The 22,396-nt window shown below is 34.4% G+C and overlaps 2 protein-coding genes across 2 annotated transcripts; both read left to right on the top strand.

Moving 5' to 3' along the window:
- Positions 1 to 1,443: 1,443 nt before the first annotated feature.
- On the top strand, positions 1,444 to 6,092 carry LOC136205456 (FACT complex subunit SPT16-like). The gene is made up of 3 exons (XM_065996052.1): positions 1,444 to 1,868; positions 1,988 to 2,067; positions 2,500 to 6,092. The coding sequence occupies exon 3, from the start codon at positions 2,561 to 2,563 to the stop codon at positions 5,834 to 5,836; it is 3,276 nt and encodes a 1,091-aa protein (XP_065852124.1). The 5' UTR covers positions 1,444 to 1,868; positions 1,988 to 2,067; positions 2,500 to 2,560; the 3' UTR covers positions 5,837 to 6,092.
- An 8,700-nt stretch (positions 6,093 to 14,792) lies between these two features.
- On the top strand, positions 14,793 to 21,885 carry LOC136206254 (ATP-citrate synthase alpha chain protein 2). Its single transcript, XM_065997235.1, has 12 exons — positions 14,793 to 15,186; positions 15,267 to 15,443; positions 16,390 to 16,551; positions 16,841 to 16,921; positions 18,289 to 18,340; positions 18,569 to 18,683; positions 18,777 to 18,858; positions 19,522 to 19,617; positions 19,718 to 19,819; positions 20,536 to 20,652; positions 20,753 to 20,869; positions 21,637 to 21,885. Exons 1-12 carry the CDS (start codon positions 15,088 to 15,090, stop codon positions 21,706 to 21,708), a joined length of 1,272 nt encoding a protein of 423 aa, XP_065853307.1. The 5' UTR covers positions 14,793 to 15,087; the 3' UTR covers positions 21,709 to 21,885.
- The last annotated feature ends 511 nt before the right edge of the window (positions 21,886 to 22,396 follow it).

Genomic DNA, 22,396 nt, shown 5'->3' with positions numbered 1-22,396 from the left:
GCTAAGGCTGATCGGCCTCTAGATGTTGATATTAGTTGTCTCTTCAAGAAAAAGGGTCGACTGGCCTTATTCATGAGCATGATAAGGTCGATCGGTCTTTGTTTCCAAAAAAGAGAGTTTTTTCCGAAAACCAAAAATGCAAACAAAATTTACACAAAAAATAGATGAGTTTTATAAGGTGATCTTCTTTTCCTAAAATACATAGTTAAGGCTCATTGAACCCAAACGAAAGCACAAACTAACAAGTTTTTCTTGGATTTTGACATAATTTCACCAACTTGAGATGTTATTAAAGCAAATCAAGTCTATGAATTGTTATAGTAACTTTGTAATGTATTTTTGTAGCATTTAGGGACTAATTTAAGCTAAAAAATGGTCAATATTTCTTCCTTCCGTCTTCTTTTTTATCACTTTCTCTCACTAGAATTAAAGAACAAGAGAGAGAAAATCTTTGAAATCTATTTTACCCTAAGTTTTTGTGTAATCAAATGTTTAGTCCCTCTAGTCCAATCTAGTCGAATTGGTATTTATAAAGTAAATAATGAGAGTTTGATACTCAATAGTTGAAAGCATGGTGAGAAATGACTTTCTAATTCTACTGAATTTCAAAACCGACCAACCTTTAACTTTTGAAATTGAAGGTTGATCGACTTTATCGTACTATTGCAAGGCAAGTGCACCCGTTAAGCAAGTAATAAAATGGTAAATATACCGAGATTATCGTGTCCACAAAGATCGATAAGTCTAAATTACTTAAGGTCGTTAACTCTAAAATTTTAATAAAGGTTTTTATAATTTTCAATAATTACGATTCATGTTGAAATAATGAAAGGACAAATCATAAACCTAAGGAAGTCGTTTAAACGCATGTATAATTATGAACATAAGGAAGTCATTTAAACGCATGCATATACATAGTTATATGTCATACAATTCATTCAAAAACAACAAATTCGTGAGATTATTTCCAATTAAAAATGAACCAGAAAATTCATAGTATGGAAATTTATTTCTCATACCCAAACTTATTTTCAAGAATTATTCTTAAGATGAACCATACAATAGCTCATTTCTAATCCTCCGAGATAAGATTAATTGGGTTTGTTCGTACACCAAACCCTCAAAATATATTAAATCTAGAAAACCACATATTTATCCCATTTGTATAAAGTTAGGAAGCATAACTGTTGCTCCTGATTTTGCCGCTCAACCATGAATAAATGATGCATCTCGAGCTAACGTTCAAAAACTCACTAAGGATAAATGTATCCCGTTGTTTAATCAATCTAAAAAAACCGTTCTTTAAAAGTTAATAGAGCTCTTTAAAAAAAAAAAAAAGTTAATAAGAGAAAATAAGGGTATAATTAACAACAAAAAGATTGGGGACCAAAATGATAACTTTTACACCGTAGCCTACACCCCCTTATTTTCGCCCAAAATCTGGCCTCTTTGCCCTTTGCCTCCACTCAGCCATCCACTACCTTTCATCTTCAACCTTTTCCCCATTTTGAATTAAACCCAGAAAATACAATCTGTGTTCTTCCATCCTTCTCTTAATTCTTCTCATTTTGATTCGTATATCCATCTAATTCTATATATCTATAACTCTCCTCTGTCTTCAAGCAGCGTTTCATTGGATCATAAATCACATTTCACTCATTCAACGTTATTTTCCCATCTTGAATCCACAATTGAATAGATAAAATTGGTGATCTTCGTGGATTTCGTTTGTGTTTTCGTAATTTGAAGGATCCAAGCTCGTATGTAGCCCTCGATCTTTTGTTGTTGGAACTATCGAAAGAGAGAGAGGTTTCAACTCGAAAAAGTTGAACAAATGGATACGCGTTCGTTAGATTGTTTCCAGATAGGTAATGAATTTCATTCTATATTATATGAGTAGATTTATCAATTAAATAGAGATGTATAGTGAGTGTTTCTTTGTGGAATGTAAGTCCATCTGGAGCTAATTCTGTAATTGTTCGTGCAGGGATGTGGTGCTTTTGCTAGAGGGGAGAGGAGGACTTTGTAAGATCTTATCTAATGAACGAACTATGGAATTGATATGAGGTGCTTTCTTATCTTTGGACTTGAAGTATAATGTCATCAATTGAACTTATTCCCAAATCAGGAAAATTACTTTCGTGGGATTGAACAGATCAAGTTACTCTTTATTCTCGGTTCTCCCCATCATAGTAGGTGATAGATTAACATTTAATAATAGACCGAATACATCAAGGCACTCTGAACTTAGGTCCAGAAAACCAAGTTCATATATATAGAAGAAATAAGTTCATTGCTTGAAAATTTAGGTAATAAGCTTCATAAGCTACAATCTTTGTAGATTTCCAAATTCTCACTGTCGATCCTGATTTTACAAATTTTAAGAGAGAATCTAAGATGAATTTATTTATTTATTTAAGCAGTTAAGCTAATGAAAGTCTATTAAGGTCTTCCTTCTTGAAGTAATAGTTGCTTGTGTCTTTGTCATACTTTATGCAGGTTTAGATACTCATCTGGATGAGTTGTCCATAATCCAAAATCTGTACTTGAATTCCATTTAATGGCTGATCACAATGCCAATGCTCGGCCAGAGAATGGCAAGCCTTCAGGAGCTTCAAATCCTTATTCCATAGATTTGGATAGCTTTACCAAGCGTTTGAAAATGCTATATTCACATTGGAGTGAACATAACAGTGATTTTTGGGGTTCTTCAGATGCCCTTGCAGTAGCAACTCCTCCTCCCTCCGAGGATCTACGCTACTTGAAATCATCGGCTTTTAATATCTGGTTGGTTGGGTATGAGTTCCCAGAGACAATTATGGTCTTCATGAAGAAGCAGGTTCACTTTTTATGTAGTCAGAAAAAGGCTTCTTTGCTTGATGTTGTGAAGAAGCCTGCCAAGGAATCTGTTGGTGTTGAAGTTGTTATGCATGTGAAGAGCAAAAGTGACGATGGAAGTCGCTTGATGGATAATATTTTCCGTGTTGTTCATGCTGACTCGAACTCTAATGGTGAAAGTACTCCTGTTATTGGATACTTAACAAGAGAAAGTCCTGAAGGGAAGCTTTTGGAGCTGTGGGATGGAAAATTGAAGGAAGCAAATTGCAAGTTAAGTGATGTGACAAATGGGTTCTCAGAGTTGTTTGCTGTCAAAGATGGCATTGAGCTTACAAATGTGAAAAAAGCAGCATTTTTAACATCAATGGTGATGAAAGAGTTTGTGGTGCCGAAACTTGAAAAGATCATTGATGAGGAGAAGAAGGTCTCTCATTCTTTTCTGATGGACGACACAGAGAAGACAATTCTACAACCTGCGAGAATTAAGGTGAAGCTGAAGGCAGAGAATATTGATATATGTTACCCTCCTATTTTTCAGAGTGGAGGAGTGTTTGATTTGAAACCAAGTGCTGCAAGCAATGATGAGTATCTTTACTACGATCCCACGAGTATTATTATTTGTGCAATTGGTTCCCGATACAGTAGCTACTGCTCAAATGTTGCTAGAACTGTCCTGATTGATGCCAGTTCTATGCAGATCAAGGCATATGAGGTATTGCTGAAGGCCCAAGACGCAGCAATCAATGCTTTAAAATCTGGGAACAAAGTGAGTGATGTTTATCAAGCAGCACTCTCTGTAGTTAAGAATGATGCACCTGAATTGGCTGCAAGCTTGACAAAAACTGCAGGAACTGGAATTGGCCTCGAGTTTCGTGAGTCAGGGCTCAATCTTAACACCAAGAACGATCGAATTTTGAAACCAGGAATGGTTTTTAATGTTTCTCTTGGTTTTCAGAATTTGCAGATAGAGACTAAAAACCCAAGGACCAAAATATATTCAATGTTAATTGCAGATACAGTGATTGTTTGTGAAAAGATCCCAGAAACAGTGACGTCAAAGTGTTCCAAGGCTCTCAAGGATGTGTTATACTCATTTAATGAGGATGATGAGGAAGAAGACCGGCCAAAAACCAGAACTGAAAGCAAAAGGGTTAAGGCCACCCTGTCTAAGGCAACTCTTAGGTCAGACAACCAAGAAACTTCGAAGGAAGAGCTACGAAGGCAACATCAGGCTGAACTTGCTCGTCAGAAGAATGAAGAGACTGCCAGGAGGCTGGCTGGTGGAGGTTCTGGTGGGTTAGATAATAGAGGTTCTGCAAAGACGATCGGAGATTTGGTTGCATATAAGAATGTCAATGACCTACCTCCTCCAAGAGACTTCATGATTCAGGTTGACCAGAGGAATGAATCTATCCTATTGCCAATTCATGGAATAATGACACCTTTCCATGTTGCCACCGTGAAAAGTGTGTCTAGTCAGCAGGATACTAACCGGTCATGCTACATACGAATAATATTTAATGTTCCAGGCACCCCTTTCAATCCTCATGATGCCAATTCTCTGAAGTTCCAAGGTTCAATTTATTTGAAGGAAGTTTCGTTTCGTTCTAAGGACTCCAGACATATAAGTGAAGTAGTACAACAAATTAGAACCTTGCGTCGTCAGGTCACTTCCAGAGAGTCTGAAAGGGCTGAGAGGGCAACCTTAGTTACTCAGGAAAAGCTGCAACTTGCATCTGCGAAGTTCAAGCCCATAAAATTGTTAGATCTATGGATTCGTCCCCCTTTTGGTGGACGTGGAAGAAAGTTGACTGGTTCAATTGAAGCTCACGCAAATGGGTTACGGTATTCAACGTCAAGGCCCGATGAACGTATTGATGTTATGTTTGGTAACATAAAACATGCCTTCTTCCAGCCAGCAGATAAGGAGATGATCACTCTTCTGCATTTTCATTTGCATAATCACATAATGGTGGGTAACAAAAAGACCAAAGATGTTCAGTTTTATATTGAGGTGATGGATGTGGTCCAGACAGTTGGAGGAGGAAAAAGATCTGCCTATGACCCGGATGAGATAGAGGAAGAACAACGAGAGAGGGATCGAAAGAATAAGATAAACACGGAGTTTCAGAACTTTGTAAACAGGGTAAATGATGTTTGGAGTCAGCCTCAATTTAAAGGATTTGATCTCGAGTTTGATCAGCCGCTAGGAGAACTTGGCTTCCACGGGGTACCTCACAAATCCTCAGCTTTCATCATCCCTACATCAACCTGCCTGGTTGAACTGATAGAGACACCTTTTGTTGTAATCACCCTGAGTGAGATTGAGATTGTTAATCTCGAAAGAGTTGGTCTCGGGCAGAAGAATTTCGATATGACAATCGTATTTAAAGACTTCAAGAGGGATGTCCTTCGAATAGACTCAATTCCATCGACATCACTTGATAGCATCAAGGAATGGCTCGACACAACTGACCTGAAGTACTATGAGAGTAGATTAAATCTCAACTGGCGACCTATCTTGAAAACTATAACTGATGATCCGGAAAAATTCATAGAAGACGGCGGATGGGAATTTTTAAACATGGAAGTCAGTGATTCAGACCCTGAATCAGTAGAGTCAGACCAAGGATATGTACCCTCTGATGTGCAGTCTGATACAGGAGGATCTGAAGATGAGGATGAGGACAGTGAATCATTGGTGGAGTCGGAGGAAGACGAGGAGGAGGACACCGACGAAGGCTCAGAAGAGGATGAGGGGAAGACATGGGAAGAATTGGAAAGGGAAGCAAGCTATGCAGACAGGGAGAAGGCTCAGGATTCAGACAGTGAGGAGGAACGAAAACGAAGGAAGTTGAAAACATTTGGTAAAGCTCGAGCTCCTCCGCCTCCTCGAGCACCTGATAGAAGGAATCCCAGCGGAGCACCTGATAGAAGGAATGCCGGTGGTAGTCATAGTCATAGTCATCTTCCCAACAAAAGGCCAAAGATGAGGTAAACAAATTCATTCATCTCTCATGATTTATCATTGCATTGTTAATAATCTTTGCATTTAAGATATCTCTTGTCATCAGAAGTCATATGTTTTTCAACAAACTTAATTATAGAACTCAGAGATTCAGATTCACGGAAAGGTGTGTATGTGATACTCAAGTGTCTTTGTTTTTGTGTTTTTCATCACATTGAAATTAATCATTCCTCATTAAAACAGATTCTTTCACCTGAAAATATGGATTCCATTTCTTGTTCTCTAATTGCATTTGAGAATTGAGATGCTAATTAATGGTCCTCGAATATTAGAAATGGAAACAGAAGTGCCATAACACTTTAATTCTCTACGAGAAACCCCTCACGGTTTGATTTTTGTTTTTTTTATGTTGTCGGAAATCGGTAAACTCATTTGCCAGAGATGCCACGGAAGTCTCTTTTGACACGAGGATTAGGGGAAATTATTAGAAGCACCCGGTTCTCCATGTCAAATGGAGGACCTTACATACATATTTTGCCACGTGTAACATGGATCCACGTATATTATAAGAAGTCTCACTATTTTAATTATTAAGTGGGATCACAATATACGTGTCCAAATATGAATTGGGGATCGTCCAAGTGACATGAAAGACCGGGTGCTTAATATAAGAACTCGAGGATTAGGGATGCAAGAAAAGAAAATTATATTATTTTCCAGGTGGTTATAATTGGTTGACATGGCACCCAGGTGGCATCCTGACAAATAGGTTTGGTAATTTCAGACCGATAGGACAATAGAAGAAACAAAGGTGAAAATGAGAAAAAAATTCTAGTTACAAAATAAAAAGTTTATGGTAATTCCATTTCATTTCTGATCAAGAACTATGAGTATAATTAAATAGGTACCCAATTTAAAAAAAATATATATAAAGAGGGGTTTAATTCTTAAAACCTAAAAAGTTAAGGAGCTTAATCCTTAACACCTGAAAAGTCAAGGGGTTAATCATATTTTTGTCATTTATTTACTTAACATCTTATTATTTTTAAAACATGATAAATAATTAGTTTTTTTTTTCTAAATTTTAAAATATATATATGTCTACAATTAAAGAAATTAAAATGAAAAATAAAAGATCCATGAAGATATTTTATGTTTCTCAATTTAAACAATAAATTTTGAATTGATTGAATTTAAAATATTTCAATAAAAAAGACTAAACAAAAAATATATTAATAAAATATATTATATTAATTGATTGATGCCACATACAAATATCTTATATTAGTCAATTTATTAATATATTTATAAATTGAGTATTTTCAGTTTGATTAAAAATCATTCTTAAATCCATGATCTTTTAATTTTTTTTTTATTAAGCCTCAATCTTTATAATTTTTCTTAATTAAGCTCATTTTCTTAATTTTCACACACATTGAGATCTTTACTAACGGTTTTAGTTAATGGAACCATTAGTGAGAGGCGTAATATAGAAAATAAATGATACTTAACTATAAAAATTTAAGAACTTAATTACAGGTTTAGCATTGGAATAATAATAAAAAAGATATTACTTTATGTGGTTGAAACATTGAAGACATTAATGCATTTAAATCATTCATTTTCATTTGTCATCATGAAAACTGCTTGCATGGCCAATTCAAAGTTTCATAAATGAGAATGATGTGTGAATTGTATTTAGTCCCATTTAGACCTGTTCACGTGTTCACGGGTCGGGCTGAATTGGGCTTAGCAGGCCTTTATCTAAAAAAATGCTCATTCTAAGTCTAGGCCAACACACTGTTAATTTAGACGGGTTCAGGTTCAAAAATCAAATCTCAAGTACAAAATATAGGGTCAAATACATGAATATCATAATTAAGTACAAAATTATAATTAAATCATATCACCAAACTTAATTCTTAATATGTCATTATTCTCTATATATTATGATTTTATACCATAATTTAAAAGATCTAGACTCCAATTTATAAATCATAAACCATAAAAAATATATTCTAAACTTCTAATTTATAAATTCCAATCCTTAAAATATTTTAAAAGTACTAATTTTACTAATTTGACATAATCTAAAATTTTGATTTGACATAGTTGTAAATAGTTTTTGAAACATGAATTTCTGTGTAATTTTTCCAAATATATAGGTATAACTTTTACTAATAAAAAATAAAAATTGTACTTAAAAATAAATATTAATATATAAACATATAAGTTTATTAATTAATATTAATATGCGGGCTGGGCTGGGCTGGCTGGACCAGTCAGTGTTATTTTTATAAATCTCAAACCTGTCTAGAATATAGGCGGGTTTTAGCGGGCTTGGATCAGGTTCGATTTAAGAACAATTTTCTTAGTCCAAGCCCGACCCAGGGGATACAGATCTGGCTGTGTCGGGTGGGTAGCTGGACCATCTGCGCAGGGTGGGTAGCTAGAACCGTGAACAGGTCTAGTCCCATTTAAAGCAAGAATTGAACTTTGCTAGCATCGCCAATTCAAAGTTTCATAAATGAAAATGATATGTGAATTGTGTTCAAAAGTTGGTCCCATTTAAAGCAAGAATTTAACTTGTATGGGCAGTTCAAAGTTTGATAATGAGAACAAATTTAGCTTTGTGATTGTTGTGGGAGAATAAATTTTAGCTTAACGTGTAAAGTAGTGAAATTTTAAGCTTTACGTTTAATAGACGATGTAATTTTAAATCTTATTAACAATGTATTTTTTTTATTAACAAAATACGTGCAATTTTAAGTATTGTTGGGTGATAAAAAAAATAGAGGTTGGAAAGTCCAAAATATAAAATTGCACGTGAAAAAAACCTTATTTTTTGTTAATGAGATTTAAAATTACTTAGTCGGATAGATGTTAAGCTTAAGATTGTATTGTATTGTATTACAGGTGATATCTAAATCCGTGCTCTTTGAATAATATCACATGTTTTGAAGGGATGATCCAATTGAATAAAAAATAAAATGATAAAATTTGTTCCACAAAGTAAAAATACGAAAAGTTATAATAAGGAATAAATTGTTTTGTAAATATTGGAAATATCAAAATAATAAAGGTTCTAATTATTTTTCCCACAATAAAGGTTCTAATTAGGGCTGTAAATTCGGCGGTCGGCTCGATAAAAGCTCGGCTCAATTCGATTCGATTTGTAAACGAGCCGCTTGTGAGCACGTTTTACTAGCTAGAATCGTAAACGAGTCGAGTTTGAGCAGGTCAAAGCTCGGCTCAAAAGTTCGATTATAACATTTATGAACAAATTTTAGTTTTGTAGAAAACTAAATAGTTTTGTGTTAGTTCACAAATATCTAAACTTAATATTATTTCATTTGCTATTAGATGAGTTCGTTCACAAACATAATAAATGAGTGATAGACGAACTATTTGTAAGCATCTTGTTTATTTATGGCAAAAAGCATCCTGAGGTCCCTGATCTTTCATTGTTTGGTGCATTAAGCCCTCGATCTTTTATTTAGACACATTGAGCCCTTGATCTTTTACCATTTGGTGCATTAAGCCCTCGATCTTTCATTTAGACACATTGAGCCCTTGATCTTTCATATATGGGTGTATTAGGTCCTTCCATAAACCAATTAATAATATATAGGTTTATTAAGGGCATGTTTGGTGTGACAACAAATGATGTTCTAAAAATAACAAATTCTAAAATAAAAAATATATTATACAAATTAATAAAAATAATTTAAATAAAAAATAAAAAATTTATTGAATACAATAAAACCTTGTTTTTCGATAATCATGTTCTAAAAATAAAAATAATATTAAAATTGAAGCACATTTTGTGGAAATAAGAAAGGTAATTTTATCAATAATAAGTAACTACAAACAAATGTTCATGAAAAGAGCTTTTCGTGAAAAGCTCCAAAATGTTGCAGCGTCCAGAGAAAATATGAAACGCTGCAGTTATATAAACCTAACCAAACATGCCCTTAATAAACCTATATATTAATTGATTTACGGAAGGGCCTAATACCCCCATATATGAAAGATCAATGGCTCAATGTGTCTAAATGAAAGATCAAGGGCTTAATGCACTAAATGATGAAAGATCAGAGGCTTAATGTGTCTAAATAAAAGATCGAGGGCTTAATGCACCAAACAATAAAAGATCAAGGGCCTCAGGATACTTTTTGCCTTTATTTATTCATGAATTTTGCTTGTGAGCTTGTTTATGTACACAATTAAAGAGCTATTTGCGAGTAAACTTCATAAATATAATCAACGATTTACTCACAAACAATTCATGATTAGATAATTTTCTTAATGAATCAAGTTCAAAGAGGATTGCGGGCTGGAAACAAGTTTGAAGCTCAGCTCGAGCTGGTTTATTTTCTAATAAGCTGAGCCGAACTTGAGCAATTCAAAGCTCGGCTCGAGTTCGATCTTATTAATTTTATAGCAAACTGAGCTTAAACAAGCCAAAGGTTAGTTCGGCTCGGCTCGATTACAACCCTAGTTATAATCATCATGCAATTCTCCCTTTAAAAGAAAAAAATCATCATGCAATTCTCATGCTTAACAAATATATAAATAAAAGAATCATCATGCATAATAACAGCCATCATACTATTTATAAATTAAAAGAAAAACATTTTTAGCCCTCATCTTCTTTTTATTTTAGTTAATTAATCATCAGATTTTTCAATTTTACACATTAAAATCACAATTAATTATAATTGTGTTTCTCTATTAAAATAATAATTTATTTATTTATTTTTATGAAATTAAAATAATAATTTATAATTATGTTTCTAGTTATTAGAAACTTATTCATGAAAATCAAACAAGTCTCACTTATTTTATTTCTGCATAAAATTATAGTATATAAATATGTATAAAAGTTTGAAAAGTCACACCAATTATATAAAAAAAGTAACTTTTGAACTCTTTATAAGAGCGAAATTTAATCTTAATGTTTCCAGCGAAGTGCATATTTAACCTAACGTATAAAATGATGTAAATTTACTTTTAATATTTTCAAGTAAAATCAATTTTCGTCGTACGCTATCGAAAATTTGAAAAAATAGTTTAACTATTATTTAATTATCAGATCAGACATTTCAAACAAGTTTATCGATGAATTGAAGCAGTTTCGTACATTTTTTGTAACTATATTAACAACATAGTAAATATTTTAGATAGTTTGTCAAAAAAAAAAATTATGATTAACTTATATATAGCAGATTTAGTTTTTAGCATTTTAATAGAATTTTTGTAATTTTGTGAGTAATACAGTATAGGGTGTGCATCGGTGCAATTTAAAACGCATACCGAACCGAACCGATTGAATTCAGTTTTCCGGTTCGGTTTTTTTGACACTTTGGTTCGGCGTCGGTTTTATTTTGGGTACATTTCGGTATTCGCTTTGGTTCGGTAAAAATGTAAAAAACCAAACCGCACCGAATTACACATATTCTATATTATTTTATATACACACATATATTTGAATTTACAAGCTTACTTTTTTTTATTATTGTTGTTGAGATAATAAGCTAATATGAATACATTTTGAAAGTATTCAAATTTTTTTTATTGTTGAAGTAAATTTAATGATGAAATATATTGATTTTTATTTATTGTTTTTATTCTTTTAATTAAATTCAGTTTGTTCAGTTTAAAACCGGACCGACCCGAAATATTTGCTTCGGTTATATTTCGGTTTTATATGTTATTTGGTTCGGTATTAGTGTGAATTATTTTGGTAATTTCGGTATTTGGTTTTTCAGTTTTGGACCGATGCACACCCATAATACAGTAACTAGTTTAGACATAATTTAAGTTTGGAAGGTCTGGAGTGACAATTAAATACCAGTTTTTTTCTAATTTTCGATAATGTAAAGCTAAAATTGATATTGTTTGGAAACGTTAAGGTCAAATTTGTACAATTTCACAATTAAAGTTAAATGTGCAATTCCCTTAAAACGTATGAAGGGTTAAATTTGGTCTTTATCCCTAAAATAAATTTTAAATAGAATTGAAATTTTTTGTTATTATTTCACTCAAGTCACTGGCCTGACCTTCGTTATTCACCTTTGTGTGGTTAAGGTAACGAGTAATGGCTTCCGGTATGACGAACTCCATAATGTTATATGTGATGTATACAAGGCTCAAGAACAAATTTACTCCCATAGTTGCAATCTGCAATTCGAACTCACTCTCACGAGACTGTGCCCCTTTAACCCGATCATTGTAGCACGTGTCTCGCTAAGGGTATAAGGGGCATTGATGACATCATCCCCACTTTCCTCCAGCTTCTCAATGACAATCTTAACTATGATTAGTATCACGAGGGTTGAGCTCGTTATAAGACTTCAATATCTCGTGACATAAGCTGCACCATCTATGTCCTTTTTCGAAAGGGTTTATAGTTACAACTATTTTTTTTTTAGAAATTAAGATTTTAACATACGAGATTATAATTAATAAAAAAATTAATGTGTTAAATTGATTTTTTTAATATTAAAAACACCATAAATTTCATTGAGAATTAATTGTATCTATACATATATATATAATGTTCAACTAATCTTAAACTATCACAAATTCATAAAAAAAGGAAGGTAGTTGGGGAAATTAGAGTTTGAAATTAATTGCTTATACAATATTATATTTAATATTTATTAGAGTTTGAAACATCATTAATGGAAGATGAGTTTTTTCAATTACTTAAAATGTTATTAATTTGGGTGGTCAAAATACTAGAAGTTGGAGACTGAACAAAACATAAAATATAAAATTATATGTGAAAAAAATACATTTTTCATTAATAACACGTAAAATTACATCTCATTAGATTTAAGATGTTTGGAGACTAAGGGGCGTTTGATTGCTCATTTTCATACTCTTGTTTGTCTTTTCCCTTTAAAATAGAGAGTTTTAGGTGTTTGGTTCGTAACTTTCTGCTTTGCTTTTTACACCTAAAAAGTAGCCTTTTACAAAAAGAGGGAATTTCTGTTTTTTGGAAAAACAGTTTATTCCAACAGCAAATCATAACAGTAAACAGCAACATCATCAAACAATAAGTAAAACCAACGAGCCCTAAGTGCATGGTTGGTTTACCTCTTGTTGTTGTTACTGTTATGATTTACTGTTGAAAAAGTAAGGATTCTCTGCTATTCGAACAAAAAACTATTTTTCATGTATAAAAATAAACAACACTTCCTTAGCTAAATATATAAAACTCTTATTTTTAATATGAAAAAGCAAACATAAGTACAAAATAGAGTAAACAAACACCCCTAAGGGTCTACCTGCTGTTTATTGCTGCGGTTAACTGTTTGGTGTTGCTGATAAACATATATTAATTGTTTTTTTTTTTTTTGCTAAAAGCGACTGTTTTAGAATCTTAACAAACACTTTTTACGCAAAAAAAAAAAAAGTAGTTACGATAAATGAAAATAAACTGGCACTAAATATTCACTCCTAAATTTAGAGGTGGCAAAAGTACACATGATCCGATTATACAATACAAAATTGACACGCAATTTTAGTGTTTGAGTTTAACTTAGCAGTTAATGTGTCATTTTTGGGTTGGCATGAAACTGACACTCAAATTTTTTGGTTGGGTTAGAGTTGATATGCTAAACCGAAAACGACACAAAATGACATGGATATTTAAAAATATTGTTATATTCTCTTATATTTTTATATGTCATTTTATTCATAAAGATAATAAAACTATAATTATTATTTACAAATATGATTCCAACCTCCTAAATTGTTATAAACACATTAGATGACCCCTTAGCATGACATTAGTAGATTTTTCAATGATTAGTGTTAATATACTAATATAAAAATGACATAAGTATTTAAAATAGTATCATATCTTGTTATATTTTTAAAAGTTATCATTAATATATATGTATAACAAAATTACAGGTAACCTGAAAATACGATATAAAATCAACACTAATCCGAACAGGTTAACACAATTACGAAAGTTTTTGGATTGTGTTTGGGTTTTGCTCTGTTGTGCAGATTTAACGAAAGATAAATAAACGAGAATCGAAAACACATATTTACTTAGTTCACCAACGTTGTGTTGGCTAGTCCACGAGCAGAAGGATAATAATTTTTATTAGGAAGCGAAAATCAGGTTACAAATTAGGTTTACATAATAGAGTATTTATAGTACTCAATCTAACCTAATCCGACTTGGAGCCCACGATGTCGCTTCCAAGTAGAAAACCGAAAGCCAATACTAACCGAAAGTGAGATCCCGTTGCTTTCTGTCGTAGTGTGTTATACTCAAGGTTGTAAAAAACACTAGACGCTAGTCGGGTGGATAAGGCCCTCGAGGATTAATCGGGGATCAGTCGGGGATTAATCGGGATTAATCAGATTTGTATTTTTGTATTTTTTATTTATTAATCAACAAATTATTATATGAATTCAATTAAAATATGTATTATACTATCGAAAAACAATATTATAAAATTATTTAATATAGAAAATACGTATATTTGGAACATATATCTTTAAAAATTTGTAATATCAACATTTTAACAACAATATCATTGAAACAACTCAAAAGTGAAATATAATAAAGAAAAAAATTAAATTCACAATATAAAATGATTTTTTCATCATCAATTAGGCGGCGCCTAAACGGTCTAGGCGGTTTAGACGGAGCCCAAGCGGCTAAAAAACGTCTAGGAATAAAAAAAACGCCTAGAGGGACTAATCGAAGAAAATCGGGACGTATTCTCGATTTCAAGCACCTAGGTGGGGCCTAGGCGGTTGAGGCGGCCTTCGTTTTGAACAGTGGTTATACTGATTCAAGGCATTACGACATGCTCTTTTCAACACGAACTCAAAAATGACACAACACGAACTCAAAAATAACACGACACGAACATGACTCGACTACAAAATTGACAGCTGTACCTAAATTTATACCTTATCCATTATTTATATACTCATTTATTTCTTAGAAAATGGCTCCAACTTCCCCTGGCCCAAGTCGCCCACCATTCCCTTACTTCCCACCAATAATCCTCACCTTTCTCCTCTCCAATTCATCTTGTTGGGCGTTGGTTGGGTTTCAGTTTGGTGAATTCTAATTTCGTCTCTTTCAAGCTAATTTAATCCGCTTTCTCTCTTCTCTTCTCTTTCAATTTCTGGTCTTTTTTAGTCCTTTTTCTTCCTCCTCAGCTGAACAAACAGAGCATACATTATATCAAAACAGAGACCCTTACTGATTCTGTTGTTACGCTTCTCCAATTTGAATTCAAATGGCCCGGAAGAAGATCAGAGAGTATGATTCCAAAAGACTTCTCAAGCAGCACTTGAAGCGTCTTTCCGGAATCGATCTACAGATCTGCTCTGCTCAGGTTTGTTTTTGAAATTGGTGGATTTGGTTTTAGTGAAATTCAATTGGGTTCGATTATGATTAGTTTATGTTTTTGTGTAGGTGTCGGAGTCTACGGACTTTTCAGAGCTAACGAACAAAGAGTCATGGCTTTCTTCTTCAAGATTGGTAGTGAAGCCTGATATGCTGTTTGGGAAAAGAGGGAAGAGTGGTTTAGTAGCTTTGAATTTAGATCTAGCTCAAGTTGCTGAATTTGTGAAAGGACGTCTTGGTGTTGAGGTGATTAGTTAATTAGTTTCTACATTTTTTGAAGTTCTTGTTCTGTTCTTTATGATCTAGATGAATTATGGGTTGACATACACACATGATCCCTCAAATTTAGCATTACTGACATGATAACCCTACATAAATTTTTTTTGGCATATAGTAACATAAAAGTCTAAATGGTCACTAAATGTAGGGATGTAAATGAGTCCAGTCCAGCAGCTCATGAGCGACTCGGTGTTCAGCTCTATAAAAGCTCATCTTATTTGGTTCAATTTGTAAATGATCCAAGCTTGAGCACGATTTTGAGACTTAATTGGTAAACAAGCCGAGCTTGAGTACAACGAAACTCAGCTCGAAAGCACGTGAGCAGGGCTCGGTTATACATTCGTGAACAAACTCGATTACAGTATAATGTTCATGAACAAGATTGTGATGATTATTTTTTATTAATAGTATTTCTATTATTCTATAAAGGAGGAAACGTAAAACTACTTATTTTTGTTCACGATCTTTGCTTATTGTCATAATTAATGAGCTGTTCGCGAGCAAAGTTCATGGACAGAATTAACGAGTTGCTCGCGAGTAAAGTTCATGAACAGAACTAACAAGTTGCTCGCAGACAGCTCGCGAACAAAATAAACAAGCTGCTCGCGTGAAGCTCACGGACAGTTAATATCCTTAATGACCCGAGCTCGTTAATTTTCTGTGGAGACAAGCATGAGCATGCTAAAGCTTGGCTCTGTTCCATTACAGCCCTAACTAAATGACTGTTGAACAGTGTAAACCGGCATTTACAGTGGTCAAACATTTGGACCTTTATTTTAGTATATGTCAAAGTTGAAAGATTTTTATGTTCGGTTTTGAAATGTAGGGCCATCATCATGTTACTAACGCTAAAGTTGAGGGGCCATTGGTGTATTTTATCCATCAATTATATGCTAATTCAGTTTTGTTTTAGGTTGAGATGGGTGGTTGTAAGGCACCAATTTCTACATTCATTGTTGAGCCATTTGTTCCACATGATCAAGAATTTTACCTTTCAGTAGTTTCTGAAAGACTTGGGAGCACCATTAGCTTTTCGGAATGTGGAGGCATTGAAATTGAAGACAACTGGGATAAGGTATACAACTATACATATCTATGTAGGGCTGTTAATTTCTGACACGAGAATATGATTTACAGAGGCAACCTGCTTGACACGATATATTACTTTTGCGTCATCTATACCATAATAATCACACAATTATGACATGATAACTCAATTTGAAACCCCATATTCCCATGCTGTTAATTTTGATGCTTCTCCTTGTTTCTGCTCTTATTGTTCTTTATTTTGTTATTGCTGGTGAAATTTGTTAAATTGTTAGCCAAATATGCTTGCTGAGATGATCTTGGTTTTATTGATACAGGTTAAGACTATATTCCTTCCTACTGAAAAGACTTTGACATTGGAGGCATGTGCTCCATTGATTGCTACACTTCCTTTGGAGGTTAGTTTCAGAATTTCAGTATATTCATGCTACTTGTCATTTTCTTTTATCTTTGTCATGTAATCAATTGAACTAAAAGCTTAAGCTGACAATTCATATTAATCTCTGACACACTCCGCATGCAAATGTCCACTCGGCTTGAAGCGTGTGCCAACACAGACCCATCTTACCATGTCCTGAAATTTAATCAACAAATAAGGTTTCTGGAAATCGAACCCTTGGTCAAAGAGGCTCCGATACCATGTCACTGAACCAATTGAACTAAAAGCTTAAGCTGGTAGTTAAAGTGCAATTCATTTTTAATATCTGACATAATGACTTAAAATAATCAACCAAAAAACACAACAGAGATAACAGAGGCAGAAATTCAGCAGCCACAAACAGAAGTAGTGCCAGAATAAACACGGCACAAAAGAAACTGTCCTCCGAAAAAGTTATCCAAAGCAGAAACAAAGTAGACAGGGAGGCCGGAAATGAATGGTTGGAACCCTAGTTCCAAAAAATAAAGAGAAGCATTTGCTCAAAGTGAGCAAACTGATAGAAACTAAAAAATCTGCACACTAGGGCAGCTCAGATACCATGCAAAGAACATTTCCAATTTCTCTATTGTTCTTTACACATGGAAACCAATATTTAACATCATTTGGCATGGAATTCATATTAGACATCAAAAGAAGGGTTTTTCATACATATCTGAAGAATCAGTGTCAGATGAGTATAAAAAGAATGTTAATGTGAGATCATCCCCTTTTGGAAGACATCATTGTAACTTACAATACAGTGTATAAATTTTTTGGTAAAGCACCTATGTGGCATTCCTTATGTTGTTAAGTTGTAATTCTCTGATTTGAAACTTTCTAGGCATAACACGTACACAGTCCTTCCAAGTTGGCCGTAACAGCTGATTGCCCTCTCCCTCCCCCGGAACATTGAAAACGACTGATTAACTCCTGAAACTTGTTTAAAATAAAGTACTCCCCCTAAACTTGCTTAAAGTGACCTATTGCCCTCCTAAACTTGCTTAAAGTGATGCGCGCTCCAACTTATCCAAATCTTCACTTGCTCTGCCAAGTATGACTTAGGGGGTTAATCATGTTACTTTAAGCAACTTCAAGGGATTAATCAGTCATTTTCAAAGTTTAAGGGATCATTGGACTTTTTTGAACTACTTTGGGGGGCTAGTGATGTATTAGGCCAATAGATTACTTATAAACAAGTTTAAGTGACTAACTTTCACCATGCTCCGAACCATGTGACCCTTCCACTCCCAAATTGACCTTTATTACAACATTTACTGTTGTCTCTTTGGTGTTCTTCTACGAATGCATTTAGCATTTTCTGATCCTATTTTTTTCATAATATCTTAGATTCGAGGTAAAATTGGCGACTTCATAACTGGTGTCTTCACAGTCTTCCAAGGTATGTATGGTTGAAAATTTCCATTTCTCCATGTCAAACACTTCTGACATGGAGAAATTCTTTCTTGTCAATAATAGTTGGATTGCCTTTATCTGAACACAGTATGTGAAAGAAGGATCACAGGTAGAAAATACTTTAGCAATGAGCAGAAACTATAATCTTTTCATTTATCCCTTTTTCAGCAACCTCTCTTATTGTGGCAATATCTTGTATTTGTGTTGTTCTCAGATCTTGACTTCAGTTTTCTAGAAATGAACCCATTCACCCTGGTCAATGGAGAGCCATATCCACTGGACATGAGAGGAGAGCTTGATGACACTGCTGCCTTTAAGAACTTCAATAAGTATGTATATATTTGTTGATGTTTCTCTTTTTTGCTTTAAAGAACCATAAATAATGCGATTTTGTCTCGTCCTTGTACGTTTATGTGCATCAGGTGGGGAAACATAGAATTTCCTCTTCCTTTTGGCAGAGTTCTTAGCCCAACAGAAAGCTTCATTCATTCACTGGATGAAAAGGTAATTCCATTGAAAATATCATGATTATGACTTCTATCATGTGTTGTCTTGGGGTGGCAACGGGCGGGACGGAGATACATTTCTCACTCCGTCCTTAACACTTGGGGGATGAATATCGAGAATCCCCCTAAAGATTTTGGGATATTTTTGTTCCCATCTGGCCATCCCCTTCCCTTGCTGATCCCCAATAGATAGCAGGAATCCCAATGAGTACATTTTCACATTGAAGTATTTTTGTCGAATAAACCTCAAAATGATTGTTTCACGGGCAATTAATTAACAATAAAACTAATGATCTTTTTTAAGTAGATGAGAAGAATAGCTATGTTTTGTTAATTAATCTCTCTTTCTTTTCCAATTATGCTATTTGTTTGTATTTAAAAGCATATTATCCTTTGTTATTAGTACATATATACCCCATATTTTAATAATATATAGGATATTTTTCGGGGATTTATGCTGGGATGGGGCAGGGATAGTGCGTCTCCATCCCCATGTCGTATTGGGGATAAAATGTCCTCCATCTCCATCCCCATAGGCGACCATCTCTGTGATTTTCTGTCCCCGTAAATTCGGATCCCGTGTTTGCTCTTCGGATCCCGTGTTTGCTCTTACCTCTTTGGACATAATTTGAATAGACTAATCACATTCTCGCGTTTTCAGACAAGTGCGTCTCTGAAGTTCACTGTTCTGAACCCAAAAGGACGTATTTGGACAATGGTAGCTGGAGGTGGTGCCAGTGTTATTTATGCTGATACTGTAAGTGCTTCATGTAGCATCTTTCGCATTCATTTTGCCGTTGTTGAGAGATATCTGTTGTGTTTTTAATGGCTTCACACTCCCTTTTCTGCTTGACTAGGTTGGAGATTTGGGTTATGCGTCGGAGCTTGGAAACTATGCAGAGTACAGTGGAGCTCCAAATGAGGAGGAAGTCTTGCAATACGCAAGAGTTGTGATTGATGTAAGAAAACAAAATTTTGCATTACTTTTTTAAATAATCATGTTCAGGGGGCGGATTTAGCGTTGACCCCAATTTAGGGAGAAATAATGAAAATTTATAGTTACGATCGATGTTTCCGTCAGTAATTTAAAATTTTCGTTGGTAATTATAGTCTATTCAGAATTTCTACGGATTTGGTATTAGTGACGGAGTCTACAATGGAAATAGCCGACGCTGATGCTTTGTCCTAAAAAACACCCTCCTCAATACACGAGAGCCCTCGTGAACTTGACCTAAAAAGCCAATTGGCCTCATAAGCTTTGGAGATATCGTCATTAGCCCCTTGAACTTACTTGAAATGACCTATTGGCCCATGAACTTGCTTAAAGTGATCTATGCCCTCCTGAACTTGGTTAGAGTAATCTATTTCCCTCGTGAACTTGGTTAAAGCATACATGCTACGACTTACCTAAATCTTCTTGTATGCCATCACCTAGCAATTAGGGTTAATCATATCACATTAAGCAAGTTACAGGAGGCTGATCATACATCCTTAAAGTTCAGGAGGGGAAATCGGTTTCCTAGGTCAAGTTCAGGGGTCCAATCAATTTTTAGGCCGAAGTTTAAGGGATCCTGATGTATTCACTATTCAGCCTAAAAAAAACTGTAACTTTTAATACATGTTTACTGATCATGTTGAATTCCATATGCTGAAGAAAAATGTGAACTTGTTACAGTGTGCTACTTCGGATCCTGATGGTCGTAAGAGAGCCCTTCTAATTGGTGGCGGCATTGCTAACTTCACAGATGTTGCAGCAACTTTCAATGGTATTATAAGAGCCCTCAGAGAAAAGGTATTATTTTGTTTATTCTTCGCTCCAGCTCCAGCTGCAGCTTCATCTTTTTCTATGCCTTTTTTCTCATATATTGCTAATATTTACTTCCTCCCAACAGGAATCAAAGTTGAAAGCGTCAAGAATGCACATCTATGTTCGAAGAGGTGGCCCAAACTATCAGACTGGTTTGGCTAAGATGCGAGCTCTCGGAGAAGAGCTTGGTGTTCCTCTTGAGGTATAAATTAACAAATTAGCTGCTATGTTGCACGGAAACAGAAACGGAAATGAAAACAGATATTTGGAAACGTTATTCTTAAAAAATTATAGCTAGAAAACGGTGATGGAAACGGAAAAGATACTAAAACGGAAACCCTAATGAAGAAGAGTTTCCTTGCAACATAGATTAGTTGTTTTCATGAGTGATTCATCCATTTTTCTGGACTTAAAAGAGTAGGAAAATCTTATGTAATGACCCGAGTGAGTCCGAGGTGGAAGATTGAGCAAGGAGCGCTCTAAAAGATGACGATGGAGGCATGAGTGAACCGAATCTCACGTAGGAAACAGAAGGCCGGTGCTTTGGTTTAAGATGCGCTTTTAATACATAGACTTATTTTAAACCTGTAAGACTTTAGAAATGATACTTGGAGCAAAATGGGCAATATTCTCCATGTACGACATGTTGATCTAGGTTGCATTTCTAATATGAGATTCAGTTTATTTCCGCCCTTCTCTCCATCCTTTGGGGTTGTTCATTGCTCGGGACTTTCATCCCGATGCTACCCGCTTAGAACCGAGTCATTACATCTTGGGGTAAATTACATACATGGTGTACAACTGTTGTCCCATTTCACACTTTGGTGTAAAACATTCAATTTTACACATCAAAGTGTACAACCTTTGTGACCTCCGACTAAAGTGTACAGCCGGTAATTGTGACCGGTCAACGCGCCACATGAGTAGTTTTGAAACCATTTGTGTGTGTTTTTTTTGTCTTGTTTACAGGTTTATGGGCCTGAGGCTACAATGACAGGAATCTGCAAAGAGGCTATTGATTGCATAATGTCTACAGCATGATTGTGTTGAACAACATTATTTTTTTTGATGTGAGACAATAATTTCTTGTAGAAGACTATGAACTGATTTTTTTTTTCTTTTATAAATGGAAAAGTTGAACTATATTGTTGTAGAAGGACAACATTACGATTGTCAATTCGGTTTGACTGTTATAATCGTATTTGGTTTATTGTGTTACGACGGTATAGTGTTATCTATATAGTTCTATATGATTATACATAAATACAAGAAAAATAGTAATCGTGTCTACAGAGTATATACTAGCTGAACCGAGACCAAGTTTGGTAGACTAGTCTCGTCAAAAAAAATCGGTGAGCTTGAGCTTGAAGCTTGTCAAGCTAAAAATTTTAGATTCGGTGATACGAATCGATGGTCGGGTGGGGATTTTAATCTTAAATCCACAAAGAATGCTTCTTTTCAAACCTAGCATGGAGTGAATCTAAGTTTGAAGAACACACAAATTTATTATGAATTCAAAAATAATCGAACTTGTTCATGTGCTTTTGAGGGAGTTTAAGAAAACTCAGGTTCGAGTCAATATCTCGAGCTCATTCTGAGCTTGAGTCGAATTTTGACTGAGTCAAACTCAAATAGTTTGCGAGATATTATGGTTCATTAATACTCTCAATCATAATTATTTCTATAAATCGTATTGACGTGTTAGAAATTGTTACTTCTAGAGACCATG

This window comes from Euphorbia lathyris, chromosome 9 (genome assembly GCF_963576675.1).
Source record: "Euphorbia lathyris chromosome 9, ddEupLath1.1, whole genome shotgun sequence".
NCBI classification, from domain to species: Eukaryota; Viridiplantae; Streptophyta; class Magnoliopsida; order Malpighiales; family Euphorbiaceae; genus Euphorbia; species Euphorbia lathyris.
The sequence above is the reverse complement of the archived record's forward strand: the minus strand, read 5'-3'. Positions and strand labels throughout refer to the sequence as shown.